Source organism: Dreissena polymorpha, chromosome 9 (assembly GCF_020536995.1).
Source record: "Dreissena polymorpha isolate Duluth1 chromosome 9, UMN_Dpol_1.0, whole genome shotgun sequence".
NCBI classification, from domain to species: domain Eukaryota; kingdom Metazoa; phylum Mollusca; class Bivalvia; order Myida; family Dreissenidae; genus Dreissena; species Dreissena polymorpha.
This window is the reverse complement of record NC_068363.1, coordinates 79902371-79919453: the sequence shown is the minus strand read 5'-3', so window position 1 is coordinate 79919453 and position 17083 is coordinate 79902371. Positions and strand designations below refer to the sequence as shown.

The 17083-nt window shown below is 35.5% G+C and overlaps 1 protein-coding gene across 1 annotated transcript; it reads right to left on the bottom strand.

The window, feature by feature from the left end:
- Positions 1-1359: 1359 nt before the first annotated feature.
- On the bottom strand, positions 1360-14439 carry LOC127846212 (prostatic spermine-binding protein-like). The gene is made up of 3 exons (XM_052377384.1): positions 14212-14439; positions 1967-2181; positions 1360-1627 (listed from the first exon to the last, which is right to left on the bottom strand). Exons 1-3 carry the CDS (start codon positions 14437-14439, stop codon positions 1360-1362), a joined length of 711 nt encoding a protein of 236 aa, XP_052233344.1.
- Between the last annotated feature and the right edge of the window lie 2644 nt (positions 14440-17083).

Here is a 17083-nt window from a genome sequence, read left to right as displayed (position 1 = left end):
CAATACCGTAAGGTGCGGTCTTCACTTTTATTATGTGTAAATGTGGAATCAAAACAAAACGGTAAGGTGAGGTCTTTACGCGCATTGTGTATAAGTATGGTATCCATATAATATGGTAGGGTTAGATCTTCCCGTGCATTATGTTTAAGTGTGATATCGAGACAATAAAGTAGGATGTGATCTTAACTGGTTTTTACCCTACTGGTTATCATACTGGTCATCATAGTGGTCATCACTCTGGTCATCTTACTGGTCATCAATATGGTCATATCCTTGGACATCAAACTGGGCATCATACTGGTCATCACTCTGGTCATCAGTCTGATAATCACTCTGGTCATTACTCTGACCATCACTCTGGTTATCATACTGGTAATAATAATGGTTATTTTCTGGTCATCATACTGGTTATTATCCGGGTCACCATAGTGATCATAATGCTTGCCTGTATTATGGTTGTTTCACTCTGGTCTTCATACTGAGCATCATACTGGTTATAGATATTGTCATCAATATGCTCATCACTCCTCATAGTGGTAAACTAGTTAAAATACTGGTCATCAGTTATGGCAAGCGGTTCGACGCATAATCCCAAGAAACTAGGGTTTTACCTTAGAACCTAGGTTCTCGCTTGACGATTGCACATCGCTTCCAGAACCCAAGTTTTTAGTCGATATCATAGGTTTTCACCAGAACCCAATTTATCATAAAATGTGCATCAAACGGCGATAGCCTAGATTCTTATTTGAAAACCAAGGTTTTTAACAGACGTTAAATAATCTGCGAAAACCATAGTTCTCATGACGAGAACTTAAGTTCTCATCTTTAATACTAAATCCGTGGTTTTCATTTGGGAACCATAGTTCTTATGAAAACCCAGCTTCCCAGAATTACGCGTCGGACGGCGTACATAACGGCGTAAACTTAGTCTCATTTGATCTCGTTTGAAAACCTTAGTTAACGCTCGAGAACACAAATTCTCGGCGAGACGACGCACATAGACACATAGAACTTAGGTTCTCATGAGAAAATAAGTTATCATTTCAGAACCCCGGTTTTCAGTCAGACATTTAAAGAATATTTATAAAAATACACATTTTCATGAAAACCTTGGTTTTCAAATCTAGAACTTAAGTTATTAGATAATAGAGCCAAAACAATTTTCGAGAACCAAAGTTCTCGTTTGATATCCAAAGTTTTCACAAGAACCTAGGTTCTCGACAGCTTTTCGCGTCGTTCGCTAGGATATCCTTAGTTTTCATGAGAACACAAGATTTCATTTGGGATCATAAGTTCTGGTAAGGACCTAGGTTCTCATTCTGAGAACCTAGGTTCTCAGTAAAAACCTAATTCTTGGGATTATGCATCAAACCGCTTGCCATAATCATTCTTCTCATTATACCGATAATCAAACTGGTCATCAAACTGGTAAGAATAATGGTTCTCACTTTGGCCATCAATCAGTTCATCTTTCCGGTCATCATACTGGTCATCATGCTTGTCATCACTCTGGTCATGATATAGGTCATCATGCTGGTCATCACAATTGGCATCATACTGGTCATCATAAAGGTCAACACTATCGTCATCAACATGGTCACCACTCTTGTCATCACTGTGCTTCTTACTCTGGTCATCTCACTGGCCATCATTCAGGTCATTATGCTGGTCGTCATACTAGTCATCTTGCTGGTCATCGTGCTGGTCATCATACTGGTCATCATACTGGTCATCGTACTGGTCATCATACTGGTCATCATACTGGTCATTATGCTGGTCATCATACTGGTCATCGTACTGGTCATCATACTGGTCATCATACTAGCCATCATACTGGTCATCATGCTGGCCATCGTACTGGTCATCATACTGGTCATCATACTTGTCATCATACTGGCCATCGTTCTGGTCAGCGTAGTGGTCACCAAACTGGTCATCATACTGGTCATCATACTGGTCATCATACTGGTCATCATACTGGCCATTGTTCTGGTCATAGTACTGGTCATCCAATAGGTCATCATACTGGAAATCATACTGGTCATCGTTCTGGTCATCGTACTGGTCATCATACTGGACATCGTACTGGTCTTCGTACTGTTCATCATACTGGTCATCGTACCGGTCATCATACTGGTCATCAAACTGGTCATTATACTGGTCATCAAACTGGTCATCATACTGGTCATCGTACTGGTCATCATACTGGTCATCATACTGGTCATCATACTGGTCATCAAACTGGTCAGCTTACTGGTCATCGTACTGGTCATCATACTGGTCATCATACAGGTCATCATACTGGTCATCTATACTCTATATCATACTATATGATACGCTGCTTTGCATTCGGTAGCAATGTGTTTATGTAAAATTTACAGAAACCAGAATATAACACGATATGAACTCCAGTTCAGGCAACATCTGGTTGAGTAGATATTTCGCATTACTCGTATTGATTAGACTGATTCGAGTCCCTGAAAGTAAACTGCTAAAACCATACAAGAAATATAAAGGTAGACAAGTCCTATTCACATTACATGTCATTTCCAAAGTTATCATGTTTATGTCTTTAATAGTTCAAAATGACCAGCATGTTATAGTTCAAGCACAGCAGATTCGAAGAAGCATAATAAAAACTAAGTTCAAAATATTACTTTATTATACTATTTTGAATTTTATGACACTGTTTTTAACCAAACCAATTTCTACTTGGCTGAAACCACTTACATTTCATGGCGCTTTTCAATAATTATAGTTATATTTTTTTTTATAATATAACAAAAACAATATTCGACACAAACGTCTCTTTTCACGACCATCATGATCAGGTTGAATAATAAGGTATCGTATGCAGAAACTATAAGATAAATTTATTATGTTTCTCAAAATCAATGTGTTTGTATGTTCTTTTGATTTCGAATAAATGTCTGTAAGAAACGATTTTCTACAATGTTTTGTTAAATAAACATACATATAATTAAGCACTGCGTATTTAACTCCATACACAAGTCATTTAACTGCAGGCCCGGTACGCTGTTTAAGCATGAATTAGATCAGACTTAACCCAATCCCACTCAGAAGCAACGTGAAAATGTGTAATTCACAGTCTGTTCAGGTTTTATGCTGTTTGCTGCTCATCAGTTTCTAAGGGTTGGCTAATCAGGGACGACACTTTCCGCTTTTAAGGTATTTTTATTTTCAAGGAAGTCCCTCCTTACCGAAAATCAAGTTTAGCGGAAAGTGTCGTCCCTGATTAGCCTGTGTGGATTGCACAGGCTAATCTGGGATGACACTTTACGCACAGTTTAAGCCCAGTTTTCTCAGAGAAAGGCTCAAATTATAAGCGCTTAACACCAAAACACAAAAATTGATAAGCTTGAACTGTCTTTCAGCTAGGTGTTTTAATAAAAATTGCATACCCCTTTAAACGGTACATTCGCCTTATTCAGGTTCGCAATTGCGCCATAGAAAAAGACCTCGCTTGATCATCCTAAACATACCTTGATACAGAATTGAAATGCAAACGCTGTTTCTCGGATGTATTAGGACGTGTCCTTTAATGTGATTGTATGGCTTTGTAAAAACAAACATATTGTTGGCAATTTGACGACTGGACCATCTGGAAGTCATCCCTTCAACTCACAACCACCATCAACTCCTTTTACGGGCGACAAAGTTTTTTACTCGAATTTACATCATACGAATTTCACCAAGAATCGATTGAGCATAACGGCACGCCGACTTTCCACGTAGAATCGCACATGGAAAAACCTGTGCGAATAATGTATCAACTGTTTAAAAACCATTTAAATAATATAACTTTATGTCTTTCTTGATTAGTTACTGAGTTAATTCTCTTTGCTTAATGTTCAAATTGCGTAAGCAAAATATGTACCTATGTTTCAAAATATATACAATTAATATTAATATATAACTCACAGATGCAAATAGGATGTAATTTTCAATACAAAGAGCTAATTGGCTATTTCATTAATATTTACGGAGGAAATGCCCTTTATTTTGTGTGTGTGAATCAAAACTACATCGTTATTGAAGGGATCCAAAATTAAGGTAAACTGATGAATACACATTGACATATTGAGTCTGGACGTTGTTTCTTCTTCGACTTATGTTAGTTATAGCTTATTAATTTGGAGGCTTCTTACTCAAAACAATGTTCGATTAAACAACCTTCTGTAGCAATATTTAACGCGTTTCCCAAGTATGTATGGACCTATATACATTTTATTATATTACAGGTACAATGCACGCATCAACTAAATACAAAACGACATTAACAAATTTCGAATGCCTTACTCTTTTTTATCGAGCTGTTTTACCAATCGGGACACCTCGGACAATTCCGCCATATCGGCGATCGTCTCTCGGGTGTATTTGGTGGAAGGATATGTCTAACGCCTCTAGGCGGAAGATATTACACCGAAAATATAGTTCGGGTTACACACCAATAAATTTGCACTAAATCAACCGGTAATACAGATATATAAGGACCAATATCTTTAAGGAGTAATATAATAGAATATTCATTAATGTTAATGTTTAAAATTAGATATTATTGCATGCAAAATTTTCAAATTTTAATAAAATGTTAAGAAAGCCAATTAGTTGTTTATTGAAGTGAAAACAACAACATTATTCAAACTTAAAAGAATCAGTATTTCTTAAATTATATTCATTGCAAAATTGCTGATGTTCGGCTGCCGGAAAAAATCTTTGAGATTTAATCAATATGTTTATGTTCTATACCATAAACAATCGTACAACACTGTACAATGGTACAGAGAAAACTCTTCGGTGTAATATAAGAAATAGTAAACTCCACGTTGGTCCCAATGGCATTATTGTGACCAGCCAGGCAGTCACAAACTGTATATGGACCATAGCCATAAGGCCCTCAGTGGGGCTATTATCAGTATTGAGACACCTGAAAGGTTTCATGGAATGGAATGAGTGGGGCTTGATTGAATTTCAAAAACGATTCTTTCTGTACATTTGATGATGGCAACCATACAGTACTTCTGGCAGATATTGTTTATATGTTATCCTAGGCATTTATCCAGATGTTGTTATCCCGACCAGGCAACTATCTTTTCAAAGCCTTAAACAATCAAGTGCCATTAAAATTAGGGACAGTGTAACAATGTTCAGTTTGGTAATATAAATATATTAAGGCATAACTTTGCCCTTGGAAATGAACTCAATTCAGAATGGCCTCTCAAAAAAAGACATACTGTACTGGAAATGTTAAAACTGAGCAGTGGTGTTGTTAAAATTTATATTATTTATCTTTTAAGAAACTTTAAGATACATATCACAGGCATGCCCATGGTTTTGGGTCTTTACTCTTTAGATGAGAAACAAAAGCATTAAATATGGTCGACAGTGCAGGCAACAATTGTAAAAAGATATTTTCCATCCCTGACTGCCATTACTGACATGAAGTAATTTAACTGTAATATGTCTGGAAACAGTGTCAGTCACACTTTTCTAAATATTGATTTATTCATGCATATGTATATATATGTCATACAAGTACAGATCATACAATACAGTCAATTTAGAACATTTAGCAATTGGAAAACAATTATCACAGGTTTTGGATCACAATGCATTGATATATCACATTTTGAATATCACAGTCAAAGTTAATCATTTACATTCAGTTACAAGTAAATAGTCAGTGTATTTGGAAGAAATCTGAAATAACAAGTAGTTACAAGATGTTGAAATCAAGACATAATATATATACCACAGGATGTCCCATGAAAGGTTTGCAACTTATTTCCAATGGGGCCCTATAGATGGGTGGAAAATGTACAAAAATGGTGGCATTAATACGCATAAAAATATCGTTAATTTAAACTTGAGACTATAGTCTTGAGATCAAATAGTAATTAGCATATATTATTAGAGAGCATTAGTTACACAATGTTTACTACTATCTTGTCATCACATTTAAATGTACGTACAAATAATTTATTGATGACTTATTTGAACAACAGTAATATATATTCCGGTTATATATATATATAACATATTCAGGCATAAAAAAAATGCTAGCTACGCCCCTGAAGAATCTTATTCTTCAGTTCACCTTTTTAATAATATTATTAACAATAGATGTAGCAGAAAGATCAGCTTCGAATATTGAACCAAGGTGTTCAACAGATGATTGAGAAACAATAGTGTGATCATTACATTTTACATTAAAATAATGAAGTTTAGATAATTTCCTTTTGGAACCAAACACTAAACATCCAGTTTTTCCAAGGCAGTTTGTTATCCACTAACCATTTAATACAATTTTCAAGTTCTTTACAAAAAACACTACTGATGATACTAGGATCTTTGTGAAAATAAAGGATGACACTTTCATCAGCATAAAGAATAAGTTTACATAAATACAATAATCAAAAATCACTAATATCCTATATCAGTGTTAAGGCATTATGAAATGGAAATGGGTGTGAAAAGTAACAAGAACCCTACACATTTACATCACAAAACATCTGATATCTACAATTACTGGATATAATATACATGTTGAAAGTTAATATAAAGAGGGCAATACAAAAGAATGTACAAAAGTAGTAATAAAGACAAAACAACGAATTTACAATGTTAAGATTTATGCAGTTGTTGGCAATAAGAGAACAATTACCATTCTTTACTTTGAATTTTGCAAGTGTAAATCAGAACACAAGAATTTGTTTCCCAGTCACTTTGAGCTATATAAGTGCCCAATGTTTACACTCAGTGAATTTGTAAAACCAACTTATATGTGCTAACTGTCTGTCCGAAAACTTTTCCTATAACCTTTGCAATATTGAAGATAGCAACTTGATATTTGGCATACATGTGTATCTCATGGAGCTGCACATTTTGAGTATTGAAAGGTCAAAGTCATCCTTAAAGGTGAAATATAGGGCTTCAAAGCGGTGCAATAGGGGGCATTATGTTTCTGACAAACACATCTCTTGTTTTTACATGAAAAACCACAGACATTGTTGGAATTTGCCACATATTAGGCATTGTGTATACATTTTTTAACTCAATTTTCCACACAATGAAACAACTTTTTTAAAAGGCACCAACAAATGTTCCTCCATACCCTTTGCACGCTAAACAAAGAATCAGTTTTTAGCTCCACTGGCCAAATTTGTTCAAATTATGCCCCTGGGTCAAATTTGACCCTGCCCCGGGGGTCACAAAATTGAAAATTGTTTATTTAACGCCTATTTTGTGAAAACTTTCAAAATCTTCTCGTCCATAACCATTGGGCCTAGGGCTATCAAATTTGGTATGTAAAGACATCTAATAGTCCTCTACCAAATTTGTTCAAATTATGCACCTGGGGTCAAATTTGACCCTGCCCCGGGGGTCACAAAATTGAAAATTGCTTCTTTAAGGCTTATTTTGTGAAAACTTTCAAAATCTCCTCGTTGATAACCATTGGGCCTAGGGCTATAAAATATGGTATGTAGAGACATCTAATAGTAGTCTACCAAATTTGTTCAAATTATTCCCCTGGGGTCAAATTTGACACTGCCCCGGGGGACACAAAATTGAACATATGCTTATATATGGCCTTTTTTTGTGAAAACATTAAAAACTTCTTGGCCATAACTGTATGGCATATGGCTACCAAATTTAGTATGAAGTGACATGTAATAGTTCTCTTCTTAATTTGTTAAAATAATGCCCATGGGGTCAAATTTGAAACTGCCCCGGGGGTCACAAAATTGAACATATGCTTATAAAGTGCTTATTTTGTGAAAACTTCAAATATATTCTTGTCCATAGCCATTGGACCTAGGGCTACCAAATTTGGTATGTAATGACATCTTATAGTCCTCTACCAAGTTTGTTCAAATTATGCCCCTTGAGTCAAGTTTGACCCTGCGCCGAGGATCACAACACTGAACATATGCTTATATAAGGCCTATTTTGTGAAAACTTAAAAAACTTCTTGTCCATAACTGTATGGCATAGGGCTACCAAATTTTGGTATGTAGTAACATGTAATAGTTCTCTTATTAGTTTGTGCAAATTATGACCCTGGGGTCAAATTTGAAACTGCCCCGGGAGTCACAAAATTAAATATATGCTTATAAAGGGCTAATTTTTTGTGAAAACTTTCAAACCTTCTTGTCCATAACCATTGGGTCTAGGGCTACCAAATTTGGTATGTAGTGACATCTTATAGTCCTCTACCAAGTTTGTTCAAATTATACCCCTAGGGTCAAATTTGACCCAGCCCTGGGGGTCACAAAATTGAACATACGCTTATATGGAGCCTTTTTTGTGAAAACTTTAAAAACTTCTTGTCCATAAACATTCGGCCTAGGGCTACCAAATTTTGTAAGTAGTGACATCTTATAGTTCTCTACCAAATGTGTTCAAATTTTATCCCTGGGATCAAATTTGACCCTGCCCCGGGGGGTAACAAAATTGAACATATGCTTATATAAGGCCTATTTTGTAAAAACTTCAAATATATTCTTTTCCATCCGGCCTAGGGCTATCAAATTTGGTATGTAGTGAAATCTAATAGTAACACTGTATTATGTGAATTGTGTTTCATCAAAAGTGCATAATATGCAGTTTTATCTGTTGTATTTATCTAGTTTTACAAATTATGATTCAAACATAAACTTGGGTCAAATTGACCCTGTCCGGGGGTCACAAAACTGAACATACGCTTATATGGGGCCTATTTTGTGAAAACTTTTAAAATCTTTTTGTTCATAACCATTGGGCCTTGGGCTACCAAATTTGGTATGTAGTGGCATCTAATAAACCTCTACCAAATTTGTTCAAATAATGCCTCTGGGGTAAACTTTGACCCTGCCCCTGGGGTCACAAAATTGAATAAACGCTTATGAAGCGCCAATTTTGTGAAATCTTTAAAAATCTTACGATGAAACCATTCGTACTACAGCTAACAAATTTGGTATGCAGTAACATCTTATAGTCCTCTACCAAGGTTGTTCAAATTATGACCTTTGGGTCAAATTTGACCCTGACCCGCGGGTCACAAAATTGAACATTATATACGCTTATATCTTGCTTATTTTGTGAAAACTGTTAACATATTCTTATCCTTAACTCTAGGACCAAGGGCTACCACATTTTGTAAGTAGTGAGGTATAGTAGTCCTCTACAAAGTTTGCTCAAATTATGCCCCTGGGGTTAAATTTTACCCAGCCCAGGGGGTCACAAAATTGTTCATGTGCTTAAATAGGGCCTATATTTAAGTATTTGCACATGCTGTGAAATATTTGTTTTAGCCTTTTATAGCAGTGGAGCAATACAGGGCCATCGTGGCCCTCTTGTTTATAAGAATATGTCAAAACGGGCAAAAGTCAGGGACAATACTGTCTAAATGCCCTTTTAACAACTCTGTTGACATGCGGCTGTAGTATATTTTCTCTGTAAATTTACAGCGAAACACATACTGTCATCATCATAAATGTATTGCTTACATGTATATAAATATGTTACGAGGTCTTACCCGGTATTTATACAAATTAACCTGGATATTTATGAAAAACACCATCTCCTTGTAAAGTGTAAAGAGAGAAGGCATTTGTTCACCAGTAACATTATGTTCATGACAGGTAAATAAAAAGCAGAGAAACATGAAAAATTCAGTTCCCAATTCATAGAGTTTTTTAAAAGTTCAACTTTGCTTAAGTAATAATGCATCAATGTTGATTCTAAAGAAAAAGAGTAATCATTTATGCCTTAACTGTTCTGCTGTCCAGAAGCAAGGACGACATACACAACTTGACAAGCTTTACAACATTTATAGTTTTAGTTACTTAACAATCTAAAATAAATGTCCATTCTAAGTTTGCTGTCGTATTCTTCCCTTAAATCATACATGTTTCTTGCATAATTGAATGTTCATGTCCATGGATCACAATGTATATAGAAACAAACATTATTTTGAATTACCTTTCACAGTTATAATTTAGTATTAGGCTAATTTTGGAATACACTAAAGCAAATATTAACATTTGTTTCAAAATGAATCATCCTCAGAAGCCCCCGATGGGATTCAAACCCATACCTCTTTCCTCTGGAGAGGAAAGTATTCTATCTTAAAATACAAGGGCATGTAAGAGGAAAACTAGCAATTTCAAAGGGACGTTTTCACAGATTTGACATGTATTGAAGTTTGTTATTAAATACTTTAAATTGATAAGTAAACATTTGAGCAAAATACCTCAATAAAAAAAATTTAGAAAAAAGAAAGGAAGTCTTCCTTAACTGGGCTCAATCCACTGACCCTTGGAGTAAAAGCTTAAACCAATGGGCCATCAGTGCTCCCATATAGCCAGTGTTTTATTTTATACTTTATATAAGCAAATGTCTTTAAATGTCACAAAATCTAACTATAACATAAGAACTCCCCAAATTATTTTTTTCATTAAAGACTCTATGCTATATTGATAAATGCAAACATTGGATCTAAAAAGCTGCAATAAAAAAAAAGAGAATAAAATTGAATAAAAATATAAAAGTAACGCTCGATTGGTCATTGTTGGGTCGGGTACTACTTACATGTACCCCGGGTACTCTTAAGTATACTTACATGTACCCCGGGTACGGTAAATATACTAAAACGTACCCGGGAAATGTAAAGCTAAATCGTTCTTTGTCGGCTACTTTTTGAAATTTATCATATTCACATGTATGTCAATTTTCTGTAAGATGGCCTCTATATTATGGAAACTCATACTCAAAAAGCATGTTGATGAAGTTTTGTTAAAAGAGAAGTTTTTTAAGATAATCGGTAGCGCGTTTTACGACATCGGAATTTGCACAGGCAGCAGTATCATACCCGAGCTTACCAAACAATTCTTAGACTTAAGTCTAAGAATAAAGAAAATTCTTTAAATTAGAATATTCAAGAACTTCTTTAATTGTGAGTCAAACTCTGCAGTAAACATCTCTATCTATATTATTCTTCATATAAAACATTTTGTTAATGATATAATCACCAGTGGAGGCCTGTATATATTCAAACACTGAACACATTTTTTCTTGGTTCTAAGTCTATCCTTTATTCTTAAGTCTAAGAATCGGTTGGTGAATACGGGACCAGGGGTTCCAGATTGTTAAATGTACACCTATTGTGTATGGTTTTACTTTTCAACAACGAATATTGACAAAAATTCATAGTTTGAAAAAATTACCCTCGTATAGGTATTATATATACACAAGGTATGAAACGCACTATATGCCTATTGCTGAAAGATTGTGGAACAATGGACGTGACCTTTTTCATCGAAAACACACATGTTTCCACGCAGTTGCCGACAAAATGCAACTGGATTCGTTAAAAGACAGTAAATGCAACGAGATTACTCTACTTACCGATCTCCTGCTCGGCTAATAACTTTAATATACAATTAAATTCGACTTTCTCGCTACATGTCTGTGTTTTGCTGTTATATTTTGTCGATTGAATGCTCGGTTCTAAAATGCCATATCATTGGCCAACACAATGAATACAACCAACCAGATGACGCGTTATAAAATTAAAATGGTGTACATGTGTAGATGAAACACCGAGTGACATACAGCGAGAAAGTCAAATGTAATTGAATATTAAAGTTATTAGCCGAGCAGGAGATCGGTTAGTTGTGTAATCTTGAAGGGGGGGGGGGGTAGGGTCCCGGGGGGGCAAATTTATGATACTGCTGCCTGTGGGATTTTGGGCGGGAATATAACTCTGGTACAGTCTCAAATCGACCGGGTACGATTAAGTATATTTACCGTACCCGGGGTATATGTAAGTATACTTAAGAGTACCTGGGGTACATGTAAGTAGTACCCGAGCCGACAATGACCAATCAAGCAAAAGTAACCCTCAAATGGGCTCGAACCATTGACTCCATGGAGTAAAGGTCTACCGTTTGGACCACTTGGCCATCCATGCTCATACAATGAGTGATGTGTTTCATACTTTATCAAGTTTATGTAAGCAATCCTCGTATCTCACAAAATATAACGAAAACAGTTGATTTAATTTTTTAATTTACTTGATGTCAATACTATAAGTACTCCTATCAGTTACACGTATGTCAGTAATGGCATCTTTAAATTTTAACAAGTTTTTTAGTATGTTGTGGGAATTCACAGATCTACATTAAATTATTACTTAAAGAATATTTTCTTGAAAAAGACGAGCTAAAACACACGTTTAAATTTTTCCTCCTGACGAGGGGGCCGCCATCTTGTTTTCTAAAGTAGTTCCAAATCCAATATGACGGCCGCCTACGTACATCAGAGAGACGGTGTGGTGTAGCCCACTGTCCGATGCGTTCAGATCGGCTGTTTTACTAGCACTACCATTCTAGTGGACAAATTTAATGACGTCATCAAAGAAATATAATTATCCAGTTTAAAAACAATCGAGGGTAAGGTAAGCATGTCTCCAAAATTAGTGTTGCCGGATATAAATTTGAGAGACCAGTAGATTGAAGCTTGCATATATTTAAAACAGTTAGTGTTTAATTATGTATTTTAAAAGTGTATTTGAAATGTGATCAGATGTATGATATTTAATGAATATGCAAACGTAAATACCATCGTTCATGCGTGTTTGGAGCGTTTTTTGCTGGTCGTGGTGTTCTGTTCAAACACACAAGTCAAATGAAATACGTTAACTGAAAACAGAACTAGACTAAAATCCATTCAAAGGTTTTATAACTATCAGAGAGACAAAACACTCTAATAACTATCATCCAATTGCTTCCATTAAAAGGTCCAATCAGTGCCCCAGATAAGCTGCGTGTTTGCGTCTTTCACCCTATTAAAATGTTTAAAAACGCAAAGATATACAAAATCATGCGTATTGAAAACGCAACCAATTTGACTTTTACGCAAATTCCTAAAATTCGATGCATACGATACAATAGCTTCAATCTAAAATTCTTTGCTCATTTTCGGTATATCCTTTTTGCAATTATTATCGTAATGCGACGTCGCTTTTATTCAGCAAGCGTCTGGATGAAATAGCAGGAAAACAGTCAAAGCTATTCAAACGCTCTGCGGACTATATTTCATAGTTAATTACAGCATCTGACCAAATTATTTACGACATGCATGCGTTTTCAATCTGATTTAATCCGTCGCTTATTGTGCATGTATTTTTAAAGCGTTTGTACTTTCAGTTTCTATAACGATTCGAAATAAAAATGTCTAAGAGAGGTCGAAAGGCGTCCGCGATTGTTGCGCCAAAATATCAATCGATCGCAAACGTTTTGAACCAAGAAAGCAAGAGCAATTAAGTGACAAATCATTCGTGCTATCGACTTTTAAAGTTTAAAGTTTATATTATGGACAGTTTCACGAATTAAAGATGTTATGAAATATCAGTTTATTAAAGTTAATTATAATAGTTTACAGTTTTAATGAATCAATACATGTGTGCAGCTTCAACAGAAGTAATCTGAATCTGAATTGATACGTTGAAGTGACTAAGATTTGCTTTTATTCAACGGGGAAAGCAGCAATGATTTTAAAGTATGAATTTTTACAACTCATTTCACCCTATTTCAAGACCGAAATCCCCCTATATTTTAATCAATGGGTGAAAACCCTATTTCCCAAATTATTATCTGGGGCACTGTCCAATACAGCTTGATTAGTGTTTTCCAATTAGATGTATCCTAATTGGAAGGGATCCTGAATATTTTCGCACCATCTGTGGTGTTTTAATGAGATAGTTACATCCATATTTAAATAAAATATATTATTAATAATCTCTGCAGCTGTTAAAAAATGATCAGTATCTCAGATATCTTTCTACTTGAGAAGGCGGTTCCTGATGGGCAATTATTCGTTTACGGTAACATGACCGATGATTTCGATTGGCTGAACCGCTGTGGGCATAACTGGTTATGTCATTCGGCTATAAAAAAGAGAGAGTTCTGTTGGTAACAAACACTCTTGGTCAGCAGCTGGAGCGTGCGCGTCCCGACCGAGGCGAGAGTCACCCGCAGAAGATTTTCTCACCTGTACATATTTCCTTATAGCGGGCGGCTCTGCTAATCCAGCTGAGTCCGCCACCCTCGAGCCGGACGTCTTCTACACTGCTGGGATTGCTGACTTCTCCAAGATGCAGCGGTCTTGTCAACCGCTTTTTATCGTCGAGAGTTCACTGGCCCGGACCTGCCACAGGTCCCGCCTGTAGAGGGACGGGAACAGTGGGACAGGGAGATCACCAGTGTGGAGGACATACTGGGCTTTTTCGCTTTCGGCCTGTAGTTGGAGTCCCAAGAACATCGAGGGGGTGGCCTTAGAGAAGGGACCCGGGGCGGCAGTACTCAGTACGCTCAACGCACTGGGGAAACCGCTTCGGGGTTTGAGACGACGGCCGGTGACGACTAGAACGGCCATAAAGGCAGAGCTGTGCGCTTGGAGCGGGAAGAAGATCTTTGAAGTTTGTCAGCACTCCCTTGGCGGAGCTGCGTCCAGACATGAATTGTTTTGAAATTGTCTACCAGTGCATATTAATGTCTCAGTGGCCACCGTGCACTGGTATATTTGGATCAAAATTATATCTTTGGCGAATAGCCGGACAGCCGGGGTGAATTTGACCTACTTTGGCTCAAAATTAATATTTTTTCCCTGAAAGGTCACATCGGCACGTCCAGCAAAAATGGCCCCGTGAAGGGGCGCACATGGACCTGTAAATAAACTCTGGAATACACACACGGTAACAAACACTTTGGTATTTACGATAATACTTGCAGCCTTTTAATCGCACACTGTAAGTTTTCATAATCAAATTAAATGAAAAGTGTATTTTGGCAATTTTGATTCTCAATATGCAATATTGAAGTGATATTTTATAACAGTTTTTCTGAATTATGGGTTTACATTTCACACATTACCGTACATGCCAAGTTCCAAACATTCGTTAAACGAAGCTGCTCTTGTATTCAGAGGGGGTAATCACGTGATAGTCAAGATGGCGATGGCCATACCGAGACAGTTATTTTTCGCCGTTTTATACCCTTTATTACTTTTGTTTATTTTTTAAATGACGCTCACTTTCCAGCCATATTAGTAACAAGGTGATTAGCGTTTATTTTGTATCTAAATTCGCTTTATATCTCGACTTTACTCCCCGCAAATTTTCTTAGTGGAGCCCTAATTAGGTCATCCCGCTAAGAAATTTCGCACCGAGTAAAGTCGAGATATAAAGCGAATATTACTATGAAATAGTAGCCAGTAACTTTCTTCCTAATATGGCTGGAAAGTGAGCGGAATAAAAAAAAATGATACAAGTAATAAAGTAATAAAACGACGAAAAATACCTGCCTCGGCATGGACGTCGCCATCTTGTTTGTCACGTGATTACCCCCTGTGGTATTGATTTCATTTGATAAGCCCAATTTCTTTTGTTGTACGTTATGTTTTGATTTGTGTCATTTAACAGTAATACATAAGCTATTTTTACGATAATATCAATTTACACCAAAATTTTAAAATGTGTAATTTGCGTATTACATATAAGGGGTATCGGGGTTTTTAAATAAAGTTACACCCAAGTATTTGAATGATGTAACGACTTCTAACGTTTCACCATATAGAATAAAGCTGAAACTTGTTTGTCGATTACTTTTTCGAAAATAACAACTGTTGTTTTGCTATTATTGATTTTCAATATACATCTATTACAATTGTTTTCAATGTCATTTTAGATTAGTTGGGCTGATGTGGGCTGAAAGTTGAAAATAGGACTTGACCATCGGCATAAGATAATAACAAGAATTGTATATCGTTGATCGATATGATTCCTTCAATATTAGAATTAATATTTTCAATAGTTTCAATTATGTAATTAACGAACATCATGAATAGGATGCTTGAGCACGGGTCGCCTTGTTTAACACCAGAGTATGAATTGATGTTTTCAGATATTTGATTGTTTAGCCTAACCGCTGATTTCAATGATGTATATATGGCTTTGAGTGCGGAAGCCATTTTAGATCTTAATTGTGCGATAATTAAATTTAACCATCGTAAAGAACGATTTATACTGTCATAACATTGAGCATAATCAATAAAAATGCAAGATAATTGTTACCGGAGTTTAAGATTGAAAGTCAGATACAATTTTATTTTCATCACACCATTTGGTCAGTAGCTTTAGTAACCTTATAATAAATCTTTGATAAAAGAATATTATTTAATGTTATTCCGCAATAATTGTTTGCGTCGCTCAGGTCTCCGCCTTTAAATATTGGTGTGATGTAACCCATTGCCAAGGTATCAGGATATTTTGCGGCATCAAAAATGTTACTGAATATAGTTGTGAGACACTGTTTAATAGAATTATGTGCTATTTTAATTATTTCATCTGAAATATTATCGGGTCCACTAGATTTGCCATTATTTGTTTGAAAACTGCCTGATATATTTCCGACTCTGAAATTGGTGAATCAAGATGTTCATTATCGGTTTGGGTCTATTTCATTTTTGTTCATTTATGTCATTATCTATATTATCACATGGATCGTTCCCGATTAAGACATTAACATCATTGAAGATTTCGTTAATGTGCGCTTGATCTGTATTTATATATAAGGTTTGTAGATTTTTTTTAATGTTTTCCAAAACGTTTTTAGTTGTGTTTTTGCAATGTTACATAACCGTGCGCTTTCATTAATCTTAAGTCTATATTTTGCTTGTCTTTGAATAGCGTTATATTTTGTTCTATTATGCACAAATTGTTGTTTGTTTGAGTTGGACTTATTCTTATTAAAATTATTTTTTTGCGTTTCGGAAGTTCCTTTTTGCAGTTGAGTAAGTATTATCAAACCGTTATGGCGCTTTGTGGAGCGATTTTTTATTGTTATAAATTGTTAATTCTTTTCCAAATATCTTAATGCTATTTTCGTGTAAATATTGTGTTAGAATGTTAGTTTGGTACTTTACATTAATTTCAGTAAAACTAATGATTGATAATTGTATATTTTCATCTATTAATAAATTAAATTCTTGTGATTTGTTACTATCAAATATTATTTTTATT

What these genes read in the sequence shown, in the direction of transcription:
- LOC127846212 (XM_052377384.1), bottom strand. Translation starts at nt 14,439, where the DNA reads ATGGCCGTTCTAGTCGTCACCGGCCGTCGTCTCAAACCCCGAAGCGGT. An exon ending in ACAGGCGGGACCTGTGGCAG is followed by an intron (nt 2,182 to 14,211) that starts GTCCGGGCCAGT and finishes TACGATGACCAG; the next exon opens with TATGATGACCAGTTTGATGA. An exon ending in AATGGCCAGTATGATGACCA is followed by an intron (nt 1,628 to 1,966) that starts GTATGATGACCA and finishes AGATGACCAGAG; the next exon opens with TAAGAAGCACAGTGATGACA.